The following is a 22120-nucleotide window of genomic DNA, read 5'->3' as shown; positions in this document are numbered from 1 at the left end:
TGCTTGACTCCTCAATGAAGGTATCTTGTCGAAACTTCAACAAAAGCCCGTACCGAGCTACTGAGCGTCTCTCCTGCAAAGTCTTCCACTGGAGTTCATCTATCATCTCTGTAACGCTTTCGCGATTACTAAATTATCCTGTAACGAAGCGCGCTGCTCCCCATTGGATCTTCTCTATCTCTTCTATCAACCCTATCTGGTACGGATCCCACACTGCTGAGCAATATTCAAGCAGTGGGCGGACAAGTGTACTGTATCCTACTTCCTTTGTTTTCGGATTGCATTTCCTTAGGATTCAGCCAATGAATCTCAGTCTGGCATCTGCTTTATCGACGATCGACTTTATATGATCATTCCATTTTAAATCACTCCTAATGCGTACTCCCAGATAATTTATGGAATTAACTGCTTCCAGTTGCTGACCTGCTACATTGTAGCTAAATGATAAAGGATCTTTCTATCTATGTATTCTCAGCACGTTACACTTGTCTACATTGAGATTCAATTGCCATTCCCTGCACCATGCGTCAATACGTTGCTGATCCTCCTGCATTTCAGTACAATTTTCCATTGTTACAACCTCTCGATATACTACAGCATCATCCACAAAAAGCCTCAGTGAACTTCAGATGTTATCCACAAGGTCATTTATGTATATTGTGAATAGCAACAGTCCTACGACACTCCCTTGGGGCACACCTGAAATCACTCTTACCTCGGAAGACTTCTCTCCATTGAGAATGACATGCTGCGTTCTGTTATCTAGGAACTCATCAATCCAATCACACAATTGGTCTGATAGTCCATATGCTCTTACTTTGTTCATTAGACGTCTGTGGGGAACTGTATCAAACGCCTTGAGGAAGTCAAGAAACACGGCATCTACCTGTGAACCTGTGTCTATGGCCCTCTGTGTCTCATGGACGAATAGCGCCAGCTGGGTTTCACACGATCGTATTTTTCGAAACCCAGAGTTCTAGTCTCCAGAAAAGTCATTATACTCGAGCACAACACGTGTTCCAAAATTCTACAACTGATCGACGTTAGAGATATAGGTCTATAGTTCTGCACATCTGTTCGACGTCCCTTCTTAAAAACGAGGATGACCTGTGCCCTTTTCCAATCCCTTGGAACACTACGCTCTTCTAGAGACCTACGGTACACCGCTGCAAGAAGGGGGGCAAGTTCCTTCGCGTACGCCGTGTAAAATCGAACTGGTATCCCATCAGGTCCAGCGGCATTTCCTCTTTTGAGCGATTTTAATTGTGTTTCTATCCCTCTGTCATCTATTTCGATAACTACCATTTTTTCATCTGTGCGACAATCTAGAGAAGGAACTACAGTGCAGTCTTCCTCTGTGAAACAGCTTTGGAAAAAGACATTTAGTATTTCGGCCTTTAGTCTGTCATCCTCTGCTTCAGTACCATTTTGGTCACAGAATGTCTGGACGTTTTGTTTTGATCCACCTACCGCTTTGACATAAGACCAAAATTTCTTAGTATTTTCTGCCAAGTCAGTACATAGGACTTTACTTTCGAATTCATTGAACACCTCTCGCATAGCCCTCCTCACATTACGTTTTGCTTCGCGTAATTTTTGTTTGTCTGCAAGGCATTGGCTATGTTTATGTTTGCTGTGAAGTTCCCTTTGCTTCCACAGCAGTTTTCTAACTCTGTTGTTGTACCACGGGGGCTCTTTTCCATCTCTTACGATCTTGCTTGGCACATACTCATCTAATGCGTATTGTACGATGGTTTTGAACTTTGTCCACTGATCCTCAACACTATCTGTACTTGAGACAAAACTTTTTAGTTGAGCCGTCAAGTACCCTGAAATCAGCTTTTTGTCACTTTTGCTAAACAGAAAAATCTTCCTACATTTTTAAATATTTCTATTTACGCCTGAAATCATCGATGCAGTAACTGCTTTATGATCGCTGATTCCCTGTTCTGCGTTAACTGTTTCAAATAATTCAGTTCTATTTGTCTAATATGTTATCTCCACAAGTCGGTTCTCTGTTTAACTGCTCAAGGTAAATTTCAGATAATGCACTTAAAAAGATTTCACTGGATTCTTTGTCCCTGCCACCCATTATAAATGTTTGAGTCTCCCAGTCTATATCCGGCAAATTAAAATCTCCACCCAGAACTATAACATGGCCGGGAAATCTACTCCAAATATTTTCCAAATTTTCCTTCAGGTGCTCTGCCACAACAGCTGCTGAGCCAGGGGTCCTATAGAGACATACAATTACCATGTTTGAGCCTGCTTTTACCTTGACCTTCAAAAAATGGCTCTGAGCACTATGGGACTCAACTGCTGAGGTCATTAGTCCCCTAGAACTTAGAACTAGTTAAACCTAACTAACCTAAGGACATCACACACATCCATGCCCGAGGCAGGATTCGAACCTGCGACCATAGCGCCCTCGCGGTTCCAGACTGCAGCGCCAGAACTGCACGGCCACTTCGGCCAGCATTACCGTGACCTTCACCCAAATTATTTGACATTTCGGATCTCCGTCAATTTCCTTCGATAATATTGCATTTTTACCGCTATAAACATGCCTCCCCCTTCACTGTCCAGCCTTTCTCTACAGTATACAATCCAATCTGAGTTTAGAATTTCATTACTGTTTATATCAGGTTTCAGCCAACTTTCTGTCCCTAGTACTATGTGGGCATTGTGACCATTGATTAATGACAGCAGCTCTGGGACGTTTCTACAGACACTCCTGCAGTTTACTATTACCACATTAATACTGTTATTCTCTGTTGCGTTTTGCCTACTACTACCTTGTCGCGTCACAGGAGGCGTCTTGTCAGGCCTAGGGAGGGAATTCTCTAACCTAAAAAACCCACATGTGCACTCCACACGTAATCCGCTACCCTTGTAGCCGCTTCCTGCGTGTAGTGCGCGCCTGACCTATTCAGGGGCACCCTACATTTCTCTACCCGATAGCGGAGGTCGAGAAATTTGCACCCAAGATCTCTGCAGAATCGTCTGAGCCTCTGGTTTAAGCCTTCCACTCGGCTCCAAACCAGAGGACCGCAATCGGTTCTGGGAACGATACTACAAATAGTTAGCTCAGATTCCATCCCGTGAGCGAGACTTTCCGCCTTCACCAACTCCGCCAACCACCTGTATGAACTAAGGATGACCTCTGAACCCAGACGGCAGGAGTCGTTGGTGCCGACATGACCAACAGTTTGCAGTCAGGTGCACCCAGTGCTCTATATCACCGCCGGCAGGGCCTCCTCCACATCTCGGATGAGACCCCCCTGGCAAGCAGACAGAGTGAACACTGGCCTTCTTTCCCGACCTTTCCGCTATCTCCCTAAGGGGCTCCATCACCTGCCTAACGTTGGAGCTCCCAATCACTAATAAACCCCTCCCCCCCGTGTGTCTGCTCGGACCTTGCTGAAGGACGGGCCACATGTCCACTCACAGGTTGAGCGGGCGATGCCACACGGCCAGCCTCCACATTGACCCTCCGCCTCGTGCGCTGCGAACGCCACTGAACCCGCCACTCCCTTCGGGAGAGGGTGGCCCAACCGCGCCCGGTACCCGCGAAGATGTCTCGACAGCAGGGGCCGTGAGCGAAGCATGTAACACCTGGGGTGTACCATGCGACACACCATACTCCCCACTGCCGCTACACTCCGAGGCAGCAGCCTGAAGACGGCCGACCGCGGCCATCAACACGTTCAGCTGTTCGCAAACAGTGGCCAGTTCCTCCTGCGTCCATACACAGCAGTCACACATCCTATCCATCCTAAGAAATCAATTTACTGTAGAGGGTTAATCAACTTTTAACTAGACTGCTAATCCACTAAAGGCGGCTGATAGCTGACTAAACTGTGGTTACTAGACACTTCTTGTTGAAAACAATGAAAATAAGCACTACCTGTCTCTGGACTGTATTCAAAACAAATGCTAGCACTATTGGCACTACAGCTGACTAAAGGGACTCTCTCTGACTGTATTCAAAACAGACACGAAATCTATGGAACACTATTACTAGTACTCGAAAATTAAAGCTCCCTAAAAGCAAAAACACACGGAAGAAGTGTCAAGTAAGAAAAATACAGTAAATATTTAAATTAACGTAGCTCGCTGCACAGCAGATGTGAAGCAGACGGCAGCTACGACGACACTGACACTATTGGCACTATAGTTGACTAAAGGGACTCTCTCTGACTGTATTCAAAACAAACACGAAATCTATGGAACACTATTACTAGTACTCGAAAATTAAAGCTTCCTAAAAGCAAAAACACACGGAAGAAGAAGTGACAAGTAAGAAAAATACAGTTAATAGTTAAATTAACGTAGCTCGCTGCACAGCAGATGAGAAGCAGATGGCAGTTAAGACGGCACTTTGTCCTATCGATGCTACCTCCCATCATCATGTTCCTTGCTTCTATGAACGATGTAGGTATCTTGAAATTGGCGTCCTCGAAAGTCCGTGCTATCGATATCGGTCAAGTAAACAGTAGTATTTGTTTTGACTTTCTTGCACAATGGGTTAAACTGCCGTGTTGCATTGTGACTTGTGAGTTGCATGTTCGGGCCATGTTCCATGATCGAATAATCAAGAGGATACCTGGCAATTTGCCTCCTCTATCTGGCAAAGAAAAACAAGGACATTTGGATGATTTGTCGACGATTCCATATTCGCAGTTATTGGACCTTATTGCCAGACAGGAGAAACTTGTATCCAATAAGTAAGATCTTATTTCGCCGTTAATCATTCGTATAAATCGCGGAATGTTGGTTCAAAATGCGACAATACAGTCAGTGAGTAGGAAATAAGCTCTTCTGACTAATTGACAGGAACTAGGCAATAAATCACACTTGTATTCAGTGGTATGTTATATCCTCACAATCAGACTTTTGCATGGAAATGCGGGGCTCTGAATTCACAACTTGTAGTTGGCAAGAGAAAGAAAAATCTTTTATTGATTATCAAGTCTCCATAGCATTCGTGGTGAACCCGAATTCCACCGATAAACTTTCCCAAGTTGTTCAGATATATGTCCAAAGTATGTTAGTTTGAAGGACCTGTGGCTCGTTAGGAAGTCATGCGTTTTGTTTGATTTCATATCACATTTACCTTTGTGTTTGTATTGCACTGAAAATATGTGCGTAACAGTGCAAATGTCGGCAGTGTATCATGTTTTGTTCACTTCACTCACGACAGTTGACAACAGCACCCACTTTACTCTCTGTCCTTAAGTGTATAGTCTGTACTGCTCAGTTCTGTGACTCTTATTCTTCGGCATTGTTAGTTGTACGTTAACAGTGATACACAGCAATTTAATTAGGTTGACTGACGAAAAGCCGGCCGATATGGCCGTTGTTATGGGTTCGCTAATGCAATGGAAGTGTTGTACAGCAGTGGTATGCTGAGTTGTTCGCGCAACGACTGCAGCTAAATAATATTGTACATGTTTCGTTTGAGGATTGTTGCATCACTCTATGTTTTGTGTTGCATGTTTTGATAATTGCATATTGCAGACATTTTCATGCAAGATATTTTCATAGCTAGAAAGTCATTTGGGGTAACAAACCGAATAAGCTATAATTATTATTCAGTAAGAAGTCACCAGAAACAGTTTGTCCCATATTCCGAAATATATAGAAAACGTGCCTGAACAACTTCTCTCTCACATCTTGTTGACAACCAATTTTAGTAGCATGCAGCTTTATGGTATTACAGACAGTAGTTCTTATCTGAAAACAATAAGGCACAAAAAAGGTGGCTTCACAATATTTCCGATAGTTTGTTTTTTATGGTGCAGGTAAAAATTTTAGTTAGAATAACAACTTACTAATAACGATAAAATTTGTGTAAGGTTATTACCAATGTAATATGAATTGTGCAAGCTGTTCTGCTTGGTCAGATACGTATACTATTCACAACTTTACACTCAGTACTTGATCAGCAGCTGACATGACACTAGGTCGCTCTTCCTCACTTTCTGTTGCAGTTGATACAAAGCCTTTTCCAGTTTTCATAGTGATTGTCTCTCTGGTTCTATATTCCTTGTATTCATTAGGTGCCCGTTCCTTATGAACTAAACTATCTCAAAGCATCTTTCATATTTGTCATTAATATTTTTGGAATATCTTTGCAGTACGTTTTTAGTATGTTTGTTTTGCCATGAATTTAACATGGCATAATGGTTAAGACTCTGTACATGTGTGATATGAACAGAATATGAATTCCTGCCTTTCCAGCCTGGTAACACGACTGCTTTGTGGCAAGTTTTAATATCAATTTGCCCATATATTTACTAAATCTGCTGCCTATTTTAACTGATTTTCTATATTTGTGATTAGTGAACAACATGATATTGTGCTGATGGACCAATGGTGTCATTAACATGGTGGAGATATGAGCCTTGGATTGTTGCATCACTCTATGTTTTGTGTTGCATGTTTTGATAATTGCATATTGCAGACATTTTCATGCAAGATATTTTCATAGCTAGAAAGTCATTTGGGGTAACAAACCGAATAAGCTATAATTATTATTCAGTAAGAAGTCACCAGAAACAGTTTGTCCCATATTCCAAAATATATAGAAAACGTGCCTGAACAACTTCTCTCTCACATCTTGTTGACAACCAATTTTAGTAGCATGCAGCTTTATGGTATTACAGACAGTAGTTCTTATCTGAAAACAATAAGGCACAAAAAAGGTGGCTTCACAATATTTCCGATAGTTTGTTTTTTATGGTGCAGGTAAAAATTTTAGTTAGAATAATAACTTACTAATAACGATAAAATTTGTGTAAGGTTATTACCAATGTAATATGAATTGTGCAAGCTGTTCTGCTTGGTCAGATACGTATACTATTCACAACTTTACACTCAGTACTTGATCAGCAGCTGACATGACACTAGGTCGCTCTTCCTCACTTTCTGTTGCAGTTGATACAAAGCCTTTTCCAGTTTTCATAGTGATTGTCTCTCTGGTTCTATATTCCTTGTATTCATTAGGTGCCCGTTCCTTATGAACTAAACTATCTCAAAGCATCTTTCATATTTGTCATTAATATTTTTGGAATATCTTTGCAGTACGTTTTTAGTATGTTTGTTTTGCCATGAATTTAACATGGCATAATGGTTAAGACTCTGTACATGTGTGATATGAACAGAATATGAATTCCTGCCTTTCCAGCCTGGTAACACGACTGCTTTGTGGCAAGTTTTAATATCAATTTGCCCATATATTTACTAAATCTGCTGCCTATTTTAACTGATTTTCTATATTTGTGATTAGTGAACAACATGATATTGTGCTGATGGACCAATGGTGTCATTAACATGGTGGAGATATGAGCCTTGAGAAACAACAAGTGGTTGATGTCACTAATAACACTAAAACATTTGAAAAATTAAATCTTGTAACTTTAAAATCACATTGTGAAAAACAGGGTTTTTATCAGAAATGTAACTGTGGACCATGCAGTCTATATTTTAAAAAAAGTTTGGGGCGACTAGGGACCTGAAATATTTGCATTTGTGATAAATGCAAGTACAGGTGCAAATTCTGCCTGAAATTCCAAAAACACAAAATTGCTAAATAAATGCTATTTCAGAATGATTTGTACCCAGATGAACTATTTTATCATAAATGGTTGGCAATAGTTTTATTTTCTGCATATAGAACATGTAAGTAATTTTCGGTTGCTGGTATTGTACATCATCTGGTGAAGCCCAGTTTGGAAAGGTAATCTGGGCAAGACGAATGTTTTTGCAACGTAAAAAGAGCACAAACCCAACAACATATCAGCAGACTTGATGCTCTTGTGCGACACCAGTACAGGCAGTTGAATGGTCTGTATAAGGTACACACCACATAATGCAATGTAGGACTCAGCTGTGGTACTTAGCATCTTCAAACAAAGCAGTGTGTACATTTGTTCTAGTCAAATCTCAAAAGCTGGTGCAGTGATAGGAAAAAGAAGACTTATGAATGTATTTCAGCCACACTGAAAGTCTTCCCCCTAAAGTGCCATTAGTGCTAATATCAAGTCATCTTCTGTGCGAAGCACTTTGTCAATTCTATTTGTAGCTCTGCCAAATATAGGTCACACAGCTATGAATGCACACAAAACATTCTGCAGATTTTGGATATGGTAGTTATTGAATTGGTTGAAAAAAGAAAAAAAATGTCAAACACCTGCCATCAGAGAAGCGCTCTGTTCACCACCAGGAAAATGCTGCTGCTTCTCATCAGAAACATACATTTGTTGAAGTGTAAATAGTTCCAGAAGAAGAAAACAAGCATAGACCACTTTGGAAAATTGTTGAAGTTTTTGCAGAAGCCAACATTCCATTCAAAAATCTCATCAATCACCACTTTTCTTAACAGTAAATTTCAAAACATAAAGGCTTCACCTTCAGGCACACTGTATAACAACCTTTTAATTTTGTGCATCTAATCATTCACAAACAAAAATAATTTGGATGTGAATTTTAGCAAAGGTAGATGCTACCTTTTCATGTCTTCAGTCGAATGACACATTCATTGACTTTCGCTAACGCACAACCAGACTGTCATATACCAACCTAACCTAGGCCTACACTGCAGATAAATGTGACACTACTAGCTTTATTTAACATCAGTAGCTTTTTGTTATGGTACATGCATTGTCAGGTCACAACCAAGTTATCACATTCCAACCTAACCTGGACCGAGGGATACATTACTGTTCATTGTGTCCACACACACACACACACACACACACACACACACACACACACGTAATGAATTACATTATAAAGAAAACAGTGACTGGCTGACATCTGTGACTGAAACAAGTAAACAAAAACAACCCAGATATCTACAGGCTGGCACAGATAAAGGTAGCCCATGCATGTATAAAGGAACTGCAGTGAATTTACAGAAATGAAAAGCTGAAATGGACATACGATTTATTTACAGTGAAAAACACATTTATAGAGCATGTTGAAAGTAGCTGCCTGCAACATCAGTGCACAGTTGTTCACGTCTAAGCATATTCAGACACACTCGGCATAAAGTTCAACTGATTTGCCTTTCAGTTCCTGTATTCTGTTCGGATTTGTGTCAGACCTTTCTCTTTAAGTGTTCTCACAGGAAAAAAATCATGTGGTGTTAGATCCGGCTAACGTGGTGACCATAAATACTAGCTGACAGTTTGTCCCTCAGTGAAGACATGGACTCATTCCAGGAATATTTCAGATGCATGACATTTTGCCCCATCTTGCTTGATGGTTGCCACAGGTTCTGGAAATAAGGGAATTTCAAACACATCAGGAAAAATTGAAAAAATAAAAATATAACTGGAAAAATATCATTTTTGTCTCAGTAGATGAAATGGGTTGTTTACTGAGTTGTCATGCATCATCGTTGGCTGGGTGCAGCTGAATTCATGCACCACTTCCCTACTCTCATTCCTACTGCTTCTCCCCGTCCTACCACTCCCCTCAGCTTGCAGTCAGTTGTGTGTATGAGTTGTGTCTGTGTGAATGTGTGTGTGCTCTCATTTTCTGACAAGAGCTATGGCTGAAATCTTAGTTGTGAGTGAGATAGTCTTTCTATGTGTTCTATGTACCTGTCTGTGGCTTGGCAATCATCTTTATGGTGAGTTGCTGCCAATCCTCATTATTATTGATTCTCAGAGTATTTGAACAAATTAACTGTCGCATGAATTGATCACTGTCATTTCATTTCATTAACATGCTGTCTGTGGCTCGTGAATAGCTGGCCACTTGGGTGGATTTCCATGATGCGCCAAAACCGAAAGCCATTTCTGCAGGTATCTGTAATGCATCTAGCCTACTGATCTGAAGCCGTACAGTTCCAACTAATGTGCAGGGCCTGCTTGTTGGATCTAGTCTCACCGATCTGCTCTCAGGCCGTGTCTGTTTGTGTGTGGTGTAATGTAGCGGATTTTCAGGGTTTTTTGTTCATGGACCCATGGTGCTCCCCAACAGGCCAGAGACCATGGGCGGTGGAGTTCAGGAATTGTGACTGTCTCACCGCAAGCACATTGTACAGTGTAGTGTTTTATAAAAATTTAATTTGTTCTAGTACATTTTGGCACTTGAAAAGTAGTTTAAATATTATAAAGTGGGGATGATAATAAGAAGAAAATTGTGTCAGTTGCTGGCAGTATGTACACTCTGTACTCGTATATTTCTTGAAAGAAAAATTGCACAATACCTGTAAAATAATATATATAATAAAGTAGGAAATAGCTGACAATAATGAACATAGTAGAACCAACATTTTACTGGTGGTCACATACAGCATTGGTTTACACAATTCTTCCCCACCTTACACACTTCTCGCAAGAGGCCTACTTCTTTCTGAGGTTATTTCTGAAATCAGTGAAGGTATTTTAAATCTGTCTTGTGACTCCAAGGAAATGTGTATTTTTGTCACCGAATTAGTTCTGTTTTATTGGAATGAGAAAAATATCATTGGTCTTAATGAAACACACATAGCATTTGGCTTGATTTCTCCTTCTAAAAACTGTTCATTACAAAAGATTTTATGTTATTACTTAAGATTTTGCTCACACCAGGAAACACCTTCTCCTTGCTGGTTTCTTTTATATATTTTCTTGTTTGTACTGCTGTTTTTTGTACCATAGTTGCAAAGACTGATCGTCAACTTATGTGTTATTTTATCCTTGAGGTCTCAAAATTCATCAGGGAAAAATGCTAAAACTTGTGTGGAAATCAGTGAATTTCACTTGGTGAAACTTGTGGCAACCCTGTGTTCATTGGGTTGAGCACAACATGTATCAAAAATTTCCATAAATTTATCTGTCTTGAGGTTAGAGTTAAAAACAGTCAAATTATGTATGTTCCTGTTACACCACACTAAATGCTTTTTTTTCCCCCCCCCATCATGGTGTCATTGCTGACACACAGTGTTAGGGTTCTCCAGTGCCCAGTACCTCGTGTCCTGTGAATTCACATAACTGTATAGATGAAACTATGCTTCATCACCATTGATAAAATGGAAAGTGCCTAACAAACCACTGTTGACGTTATTTGAAAACCACGTGCAGTAGTCTACATGTTTCTGACAGCCATCCTCCCATAACTGCTGCACAACTGTCAGGCGATATGGCTCCAAGTTAAGACTTTTCAGTATCTGCTGGCATCTCCTCCTACTTACATGTGCCTTTTGGGCCAGTTTACATGTAGACTTCTTTGGGCTCTAAATAATTCTTCGGCAAATGTCTGCAACAACTTCTGCTGTGCGAACTGAAGGGATTCTTTGTCAGTTTACTTTTTGCACGGTGCATAGGTGTGCCAATTTTTATACAGATTCTGTTTGCTCTCATTCCTGGTAGTCTTCTATCCAGCTACTCGACCCCAAAAATTTTGCGAGTTTGATTAATTGAACCTGTTTTCACATAGTTTCCACAATTTCAGTTCTATCTTCTATTGAGGAAGTCATTTTGCAGACTGCAAAGAGAGACATCTAATTTCACTGGTGAAGTAAACTGAAATGCTGACAGAAGAATGCTAACAATTGATTATTGCGTAAATATGTCAATTGTTGTAGCTGTTTATTCTATTTCAGAAGTAGAAATATTGCATGTGCATTCAAAGGGGAGGCCAGCTATTTTTAATTGTGCCACCTAATATATAGCCTATGGTGACACAATTCAAGGAATATACCTGTGGCTCATGCTGTCATTAGACTCCTTTATTGCTGTGTTATACTTTGTCTAATGTGCTGATAAATACACCCAAATATCTCACAATCTGGTTGCTACATTTTCACATACCTAGCCATGACCCATTTGATGACTTCGCCAATGCATAACCAGACTGTCATTGCTTTATATGTGATGCTCACCTGCAATCATCTTGTAGACATCTGTTGAAGAAGTTGGGCATGCTGACTACTGCCTCATAGTATATTTATTCCCATGTGAAGTTTGTTGCAAATATTCCACTATAGTTCAAAAGGAACAACAATGTATATAATTACAATACCAGGAAGAAAAATGACACACATTAATTTCATATTAAGGTTAGCAGGAAAGGGGTGCACAATGGTGCAACAAAAAAAAATTTAATCATTTTCCCAGTGATATAAAACGTCTGACAGATGGCAAAGTAAATTTTGAAAACAAACTGAAGAAGTTTTCTCCTTGACAACTCCTGTGCCACTGAAGAATTTGTATTACTTTAACGTGTATATGGTAGTGATAGGAATTTGAACTCACTTCTGTATATCTCTTTTCTTTTTTGTAAAAAAGAAAAAAAATGCTTTGAAAATTTCAGAATGTTCCAACTGTTCAAATTAATGTACGACGTAAATGTAAAATTACTCATTCCTTATCATTACGATCTATCATGCAAAACAATCCATGGAACATGTAAGTAACCAACTAACCAGGTATTGCTTCAGGGTGGGCTTTCTTGGTGGAGACTACTTTCCTTTGTATAGCAATGTGTAATTTTGCCTGATATTTAGTTTTATATATTCACCAGTTCTCCACTTGAAATAACTTCGTGCCTTGTTCTTAATAACATTATCAGCAAAAGCAGCCACATTGTCCATGTTTATATAGACAATTAAGGATACTAATGGATAGTATATGGAAAAATAGAGTTCTCCTCCTACTACAATGAGGCACAGACTTTTGAACACAGGCACTATCAGATGACCACATAACAGGAGAGCTCCTGTAGTAATTAAGAAAGCTGACATATAAATATGTTTCAGGAGCTTTAGTCATCTGAACTGTGCAGATAGTGTATGTCCCCAAGATTATTTGGAGGCAGGGGATATGTCAATAAAGCTCTTTAAGAGGTTGGGCCATACTGGCTGAAGTTAAATTCTGGTATAACAAACCTGAGGCTTATGAGCTAAGATATGGCCAGTGTCACCAGTCATCAAATAATGTAAATTCCAAGCTGGCATCAGTGACTTAATGTGCAGCATTACAGTGGAATATTTTGTGTTCCAGGGAATAGAACATTAGCCTACTTGCTAATCAGGACTCTGAGACAAACATTTATAATCATATAAAAAACCACACTCTCAAGATTTACTGTGCTCTGACAAAGAGGATGACTGCTGATGTGGAACTGCGCTTAATGGGATATCAGTTCATATCAAATGAAAATGGTCAAATAGGAATAATTTAACTAGTGGCAGGGAGAATTTGGAGCATGAGAAGATGCACCAACAATCTGTGCAGTCACATAGCTGTGTGCTGTGCACAGATGAGGTTGTTGATACATTGTGGCTTGGATGTCAGAGTGAGTGCAGTTCGGAAGGCGATGAAAAAAACAAACAGGAAAGAAGAGAAAGAGTGGACAGTGAGTAGAGAAATGTTTCAGGGATAGTAACAAAGGAAAACACCACAGGGTTGTGTGATGGAAGAAAAGGAGCTAGGCAAAATCAAACAGTGGAACATCAACAGTTATGAAAAGGATCAATTGGTACTCACCTTAAAGACAACAAATTGAACTGCAGACAGGCATAACAGAAAAACTGTTACACGCAAAGTTTTCAGCCAAAGCCTCCTTTGGAAAAAAAAGAAAAACACACCCACATCCACACAAGCAGGCACATTTCATGCACAAATGATCATTGTCTCCAGCCACTCTAGCCAGACTGCAACTGTTGTATTCAATATAATCAACACTGTTGAGTGGGACAGGGAAGTGGGAGGGATACCAGAGTATGGGTGGGGGAGAGAAGAGCACTGTCTGGTGGAGCATGCAAACACTAGAAGGCATCAGGACCAGGTTGTGCCCAGAGGCTATGGGGTAGAGGGGAAAGGGGGAAAGACCGGTGAGTGTGTTGGCAGAGAGCAAGCACAATAAGGGTGAGGGGGTGTGTGAATTGGCCGGAGGTTGTAGGACAGACTGTGTGGAAACTGTTGTGTGGAGGGTGTGGGGACAAGGTTGAGGCTGGGATAATTTTGGGAGCAGAGAGTGTGTTGCAGGGATAACTCCCATACGCACAATTCTGAAAACCTGGTATTGGAGGGGTGGATCCAGGTGGCTCGGGCCATGAAGCAATTATTAAAATCAAATACATTATGTTCAGATGCATGTAGTGCCACAGGATGATCCACTTTCCTCCTGGTCACAGTGTGGCTATGGCCATTCATCTTGCTGGAAAGCTGATTGGTAGTCATACCATTGTAAAAATCTGTGCAGTTATTGTAGTAGAGCTGATATATGATGTGCCTGCTTTCACAGTTGGCTTTGCCTCTGACCGGGTAGAATAAACCTTTGACAAGACTGGAATAGGAAGTGCTGAATGGGGGGATTGGGTAGATCTTGCACCAGTATCTTCCAAAGCACTATAATCCCTGTGGCAAGGGACTGGTATTGGGAATGACATGGGGGTGGACTAAGGTGTTGTGTAGGTGACAGAACACCACTTCAGGAGGGGTGGGATGGATCTTGGGTAGGATGTCTCTCATTTCAGGGCATGATGACGGATAATGGAAAGTCCTGAAGATGGATGTGTATCAGTTGTCCCAGGCCAGGATGGTATTGAGTGACAAAGGGAGTGCTGCTTTGTAACTGCTATGCTGCTTCGGGGTGGTGGGAAGATTGGGTGTATAAAGGGATATGGTACAGGAAATCTACTGGGCAGACAGTGCTGCCTTATGATCACCCAATGGTTGTTCACAAGTGTATTTGTAAAATTCAGAACCAAAAGACTCAAAATTGCAGCCTGTAGTCATGCTTGTGAACAGAAATTTGGCTACCGTAGAGTCGTCTGATAGCTGTCAGAATCTATACAGCAAAATAGTCTGTTTTCCAAGCAGCAGACATAAAATTACAACCTGTAGTGGGGTATGTAATCATTATTTTGAACAGGTTTTTGGCTACCCTACAATTGAGCAGTGGCTGTCAAAATTTGTACTGCGAATTTGGGATGTTTCACAAGTGTGCGTTCAAAGTTTGAAACCAAAACATCCAACATGGCGACCTGTAGCGAGGTATCCAGTCATAATCATGAACAGCCATTCATCTACCTTATGATTGTCCGATTGTGTTCAAAATCTGTACTGCATGTTTCAGGTTTTTCACAAGTCTATCTTCAAAATCTTCAGTGGAAAATCCAAAAAATGCATCTTATGGTGTTTCCATCGTGCTCGTGACTGTTATGTATGCAATCACTGATTGATTGGGGAACTGTGAAGCTCGGGTTGGTTTACTGAACTGAGTCGTAATCTGCGCAGACGCAAAAGAGAGTATGAAGCTGAATATTGTATCAGCTTCTCCTTTTTTTTTTTTTAGAGCCACACTGTATCATCAGTCTTGCCTGTGCACAGCATGTGGCTACGTGGCGGTGCGGATTGTTGGTGCCTCTCCTCTTGGCCCAAATTCTTCCCGACGATAATTAGATTATTTTTATTGGTTCCATTTCTTCCCTCATATCTGCATATTTTCACTTATTTTTCTTACCAACCTGTGCCACACAAACTTGTGAATTTCAACCTAACCAATCCCCCCCCCCCCCCTCTCTCTTACGTGAGCTCAACACACAAATGTCTCCATACCTCATCCATTCGCACCCTTTTTCCCAAGTTTTTGTATATTTTTTACGTATTTGTTCCTGCGTATTTTTACATATTTGTGAGTATTTGTGTGTGTGTGTGTATTTTTGCGCATCCTTTTCTGTTACGCAGCTCCTCTCATAGCCACCTAATGCCTTCATTTTCCTATTTCCTATGTCATTTCCTGTTTCCAAACACCATACCTGCCACAATGGACCCTTGCTTGATCTTTCTGCTGCATTTCAAAAAAAGTATCCCTTTCCCTGGCTAAAATCCGGTCCCATATCATACTCCTTAAATGCTGCCTAAACCATGGAATCTCCCACCCCCCTCTCCAACAGCCTAATCACCTTTGCAGATTCTACCAGCCCATGTCCTTCACAAGCCCGATACTGCAAAAACACATATCCACGGCCATAGCCAAACTGTAGCCAGGAGGAAAGTGGATCATCCTGTGGCACTACATGCATCTGAACATAATGTGTTTGATTGTAATAATTGCTTTGCAGCCTGAGCCACTTGGATCCACCCCTCCAATACCAGCTTTTCTGAATTGTGCACGTGGGAGTTATCCCTGCAACACACCCTCTGCTCCCAAAATTATCCCAGCCTCAACCTTGTCCCCACACCCTCCACACAACAGTTTCCACCCAGTCTGCCAATTCACACCCCCCTCACCCTCACTGTGCCTGCTCTCAGCCAACATATCCACTAGTCTTTCCCCCTTTCCCCTCTCCCCATAGCCTCTGGGCACAACCTGGTCCTGATGCCTTCTAGTCTTTGCATGCTCCACCAGACGGTGCTCTTATCTCCCCCACCCATACTTTGGCATCCCAGAACCACCTGTGCTGTCCCCCTATGATATTGCTGCTGTGCAGTCTCTACTATATACATCATGTCTCTGTAATTAAATCCCTTGTTCTCCAGCACCTGGAAGAGCATTCCAGTCACCACCTCCATAAGCTATAAAACTTGCTGATAGCTTTCTGCCACCTTAGAGCAGCACTATCCAACCTATATCCTACACACATTGTTCCTCCTCATGAAACCCTCATAGCACCCAGACCCTGACTAACTGACCTTTTCAACTTTCCACATCTCTCAAATCTCCCTACCAACACTCCACCAAATCCAGAGCCAAAACAATCCCAGAACACTGCTGGTAACCTTTCTACCAAACTCCTCAGCCGCCCAAAAGTTTCAGTCCTATTCAAAAGCATCATCTGCAGCCCTACACCCAGGTTTAACCCTGTTGCACTTGTCAAAGGCCTACTCTCCGACTGCTGATCTCTGCAATAGAAACACTTCGTTGCCACCAATCCCTCCAACCAAAGTTAACCTAATCCCAACACTGAACCCTGCCTATCCCAGTTGATACCAGCATCCAACTGTGATAACCTCTCCCTCCCACCTAACCACCCCGTCCATTTTTCAGGATTTCCTTACCTCCAACTTGGCCTCCCGTCCTCGCCCAAGTCCCTTCCTAAGAACACCAACCTTTCAGCAGAACAAAGGACAGCCATATACAGCCTCAAAATAGACCCTCACCTAATCATCATACCTGCAGGCAAAGGTTCCACCTCTGTTGTTATGGCTCACAAAGACTACCTGGCAGAAAGTCTTTGCCAATTGTCTGACTACTTCATCTATAAACTCTGTCAGAGTGATCCCATCCCAGAAGTCCAACACAACCTCCAGTTCATGCTCATAGCCTTAGCCCCTTCTGAGAACCTCTTCTCTGAATCCACTTCTGTCCTCTTCCCCATGACATCCTGCACACCCACCTTCTACATGCTCCTCAAAACAAAAGCCACAAACCCAATGATCCTGAATACCCTGTTGTAGCTGGTTATTGTGCCCTCAGCCTTCATTGACCAACACCTCCAGCCTATTTCCAGAACCATTCTCTCATGTCAGAGATATCAGCCTCTTCCTTCCCTGAATTTCCAGCACAACCACCATGACCACTACAAGTCATTGGTGACACCATTTCCCTCTACACCAACTCCCTCATGCCCATTGTCTTGCTGTTATTCAACATTACCTCTCCCAATGTCCTTCAGACTACAGACCGCTACCGCATTCCTGATACACGGTACTAACTTTATCCTAATACACAACTGTTCTCCTTTGAAGGGAAGGTATACAAACAAAATTGTGGCACTCACATGGCACACTCGTATGCCAACCTATTTATGGGCCATCTAGAGGATGGCCTTCTAAAACCCCAAATCCCTCGTCTGTTTCAGGCCCATTGACAATATCTTCATGATATGGATTCAGGACCAAGGCACTGTATCGTCATTCATTTACCTCAATACCTCTTCTCCCATCCATGTCACCTGGTGCTCTTCAACCTGGTGTGCTGCCTTCTTGGACATTGAACACCTCCTCACTGATGGCTCCAACTGTACCTCAGTCCACATTAAACCCACCAACCACTCCTGCGTTTTGACTGCTGCCATCCCTTCCACACCAAAAAAATGCCTCCCATACAACCTGGCAGTGACAAGAACTCCCTTGCCCAGTATACTTGAAGGTCTCACAAAGCCCTTTACAGACAGGCACTATCTCCCAGACCTAGTCCTCAAACAGATTTGCTGTGCCATATCTCCACACACCCCCAATCCTGCCACCACCCAAGAAAGAACAGCTACAAAGAAATACACCTTATGTCACCCAATACGTTCCTGGACTGGAACAACTGAATCACATCCTTTGTCTTGGGGGTTTGATTTTCTGTCATTGTGACCTGAAATAAGAGACATTCTACCCTAGATCCTTCCCCCCCCCCCCCTAAAATGGTGTTCTGCCACCCACCCAACCTCCCCAACACATTAGTCCATTCCTGTGCCATTCCAAATCCCAGCTCTTGCTGCAAGGATCATATCACTGTGGAAGACCCAGGTGCAAGACATACCCAATTCACTCATCCCCTTCCCACTCCAGTCCTGTCACAGGCCTATCCTACCCCACCAGAGCCCAGGCCACCTGTGAAAGTAGCCATGTCATATACGAGCTCTGTTGCAATCATTGCACAGCCTTTTGTATTGGTATGACCATCAACCACAAGAATGAATGGCCACCGCAAAACTGTGAGTGAGCTAAGTGCACCATCCTGTGACACAACATGCAGTGAATCATAATACACTTAATTTTAATAGCTGCTCCACTCCACCACCAGCTTTTCTGAACTGCATAGATGGGAGTTATCCGTACAAAACATTCTCCACTCCCGAAATTATCCCATCCTCAACCTACGATAACCTATTGTCCTCACACCCTCTACCCAGCAGTTGCCGTCCCCTCTCTCCTACAACCTCCTTCCATTTCATGCTACCTCGCCCGCATTGTGTTCCCTCTCTGCCATCTCACACGCCAGTCTTACCCCCTCTCCTTTTCTGCTCCCCGTTCCCCCCTGTAGTTTGTGCGCACCCTGCGAGATAACTCTCTTCTTTCTCCCCACCCATACTGTGATATCCCTCCCCCTTCGTTTCCCCACTCCCGATTGCTGCTTTAGTTCAGCACAACAGTTTCAGTCTGGCTAGAGTGGAGATAGGGGTCATGAGTGCAGGGGGTGTGCATGGTTTCCTTTCTTTCCAGAAGAAGACTTTGGCCTAAAGCTTAGTGTGGATCAGTCCTTTTGTTATGCCAGTCTGCAAATCGGTGTGTCATCTTTGCAGAAGTAGTGATCTATCCTTTTCGTAATTGTTGATTTCCAATGTGGATTTTCCATTGTTTGAATGCAGTTTTGATTTCCTGAGGTTCACCAACGTGTAGAATGTGAACTGTAAGGTCTTGAATGAATTGTGATAACATGGAGAGTTGGGTTGCACTTACTGATCCACTTGTTACCAAAATGAGAAATGAGTGAAAATCCAGAACAGCATACAATTGTATTATACAGAGGCAGCTCATTACAGAAGTTTTGTATTGGATAAAATAGGAAAGCACAATCTGAAGTTTTCATATGACCAAAAGATAATTTTATGTGATCACCTTTACTCACTCTTGTAAAGAACATGTTCCTTTCTCTAGACACAAACCCAGGTGAAAAAGGAGGAAGAATATGTAGTCAGTGGTGCAGGAAAAAAGTATTGGATGGGGTTGTGGGAGACTGAAAAAGGAGAATGAGGTGTGCTAAGTCATTTAACTGTAAAATTTCAAATGATATCACTAGCAGTGATGTTGTGGTTTCTTTGTTTCAGGCCTTTCCTTAGCAAGTTACCCGATAAAGGAGAAAAAATACAAAAATTTTTAAGTGCTTTGAAAGAAGAGCAGGCAAACAGGAATGAAGCTGAAGAAGTTACCAGTGTTCTTGCTGACATGAAAATTGGAAGTGATGATGTGGAATGGTCAGGCAGTCCCAGTTTAAATGTTAATGGTCAAAAGAAAGTAAGCCAAGATGAAACACGAAGGAAGAATATTTCATCTTCAGAAGACTCGGAATTTCAAAGGTATGACTTGAGCTTTACTAACAGTTTTGTGATTGAAATGTGTATCATCTTTACAGAATCACTTTCGAGGTTTGTGGTAGAAAATTTAATGAAATTGTTATACTTTTTGGTAGAATGTTGTATGAAGTTGTCATTTGAGACTGAGCACATTTTTCCTTAATTTGCCTCCAGAACTTTGTTAAACTATTTGTCATTCTATAGTTTTTATGTGTTTTAAGAATAACAGGGAACGGTACACATACATGAATATGAAATACCGAGCTTGTGACTCATGTGTCATTTCTTCAGTGAAACAACTGATAAATAAAAGAATAAAACTGGGGAATGTATTGAAAGCTGCTGTAGATTAAACATGAAGGAATAAGCTGCCTAATAAGTGTTGAACACTTTTCTCTTTTTGTCCCATATGTTTCTTTGCTTCTGAGGAAACAAACGAAAACCTATTTCACACACACACACACACACACACACACAAAGGCTGTAGCAACACTAACTGTTTATGGGCCGTTGTTAGTGTAGGCTAGTGTAGAACGAAAAGGAAGCATTAAACAGTGGTGAGATGGAAAAAAAGGGTGACATAGAACATTGCACAGTAATTGCTGCACCCCTGGTATATGACATGACTGCTCCCACACATGATCCTAAGTGATTTTTGTGCACTGTGCAGGATTAGATTTGAAAACTCGAGAGCTTAAAGGTGGAAAATAGAGTAATATGTAAGACAGAAATTACTGACAAAACATCATGTATAGTTTAGTAAGAGTGGAAATCTAATTGCATTGCATGTGGGTGGAAATCTAAGTGCATTGCATGTAGTAGAGATTTGTGCAGGAAAAAATAGACAGATCATAAAATAAAAATTATATAGAAAACTAAAAGGGAGTAAAGAAAGTCATAGTTACTAACACAAAATTCTGAGACCGAAGAAATTAATGTAAATTGAGGCTACGGATTGGCGAGAACCAAAGACATTGTTCTAATGCCAGTTCCCAAAATGAAATTCTGAAAAACTGGTGTCTTGGGAAGAATCCAAATGGCACACGTGGTGAAACAGGCACCAAGGTCATTACTGGCACGTTGTAGAGCATGTTCTGCAACATGTATGTTGCCAGTATACTTCCTGTATCTATGCTCATTCGTCCCAACTGATAACTTGGAGATAGTCATGCCATTGTAAAAGATCAAACAGCATTTTCATAAGAGCTGGTACATGAAGTCATACCCCTTTGATAGTGTGTATTTTGCCACTTACAGGGCTGGTACAGATGGTGGTAAGATGGTGCACAGGGCAAGTCTTACAGCAGAGACAGTCACAGGGGTAAGAGCCATGGGGCAGGGAAGTGGGTGGCAGAAGGAGCATAGGGTCTGACAAAGGATATTGGACAGATTTGTCAGACCCTATGCTCCTTCTGCCACCCACTTCCCTGCCCCATGGCTCTTACCCCTGTGACTGTCTCTGCTGTAAGACTTGCCCTGTGCACCATCTTACCACCTTCTGTACCAGTAAGTGGCAAAATATACACTATCAAAGGGGTAGCTATCTGTGACATGACACTTCATGTACCAGCTGTTATGCAAATGCTGTTTGGTCTTTTACAATGGAACAACTATCACAAAGTTATCAGTTAGGATGAATGGGTATAGATAGAGGATGTATACTGGCAACATACGTATTGCAAAGCATGCTCTACAACGTGACAGCCATTATCTTGGTGCTTGTTTCACCACGTGTACCCTCTGGATTCTTCCCCTAGGCACTAGTTTCTCAGAATTTCAAAGGTGGGAACTGGCATTACAACATACCTTTGATTCTTGCCACCCACCTAGCATCAATTTACGTTAATTTCTTCAGTCTCAGCATTTCACCTTAGTATTTATGTCTTTCTTCACTCCCTTTTAATTTTCTATATCTTCTATTTTCTGGCCTGTGTATTTTTCCCTGTCCCCAACCTCTACCACATTCAATGCACTTAGCTTTCTGCTCGTACTAACTTGTGCACGATGTTTTGTCACTAATCTCTGTCTTACTTATTATTTTATCTTTCACCTTTAAGTTCTCAGGTTTTGAGATCTCATCCTGTGCAGAGCTGAACAACCAGTCTTTCT

At 41.6% G+C, this 22120-nt stretch overlaps 1 protein-coding gene across 1 annotated transcript in view; it reads left to right on the top strand.

The window, feature by feature from the left end:
- Nucleotides 1-4449: 4449 nt before the first annotated feature.
- Nucleotides 4450-22120, top strand: part of LOC124545606 (DNA-directed RNA polymerase II subunit GRINL1A) — a 35179-nt gene continuing 17508 nt past the window's right edge. Inside the window, exons 1-2 of the mRNA XM_047124557.1 lie at nt 4450-4727; nt 19766-20014. Coding sequence (XP_046980513.1) covers nt 4576-4727; nt 19766-20014 — 401 coding nt within the window. The 5' untranslated portion in view covers nt 4450-4575. The remainder of the gene's footprint in view (nt 4728-19765; nt 20015-22120) is intronic.

This window comes from Schistocerca americana, chromosome 1 (assembly GCF_021461395.2).
Source record: "Schistocerca americana isolate TAMUIC-IGC-003095 chromosome 1, iqSchAmer2.1, whole genome shotgun sequence".
Lineage (NCBI taxonomy): Eukaryota > Metazoa > Arthropoda > Insecta > Orthoptera > Acrididae > Schistocerca > Schistocerca americana.
This window is presented reverse-complemented; position numbering and strand designations above follow the sequence as displayed.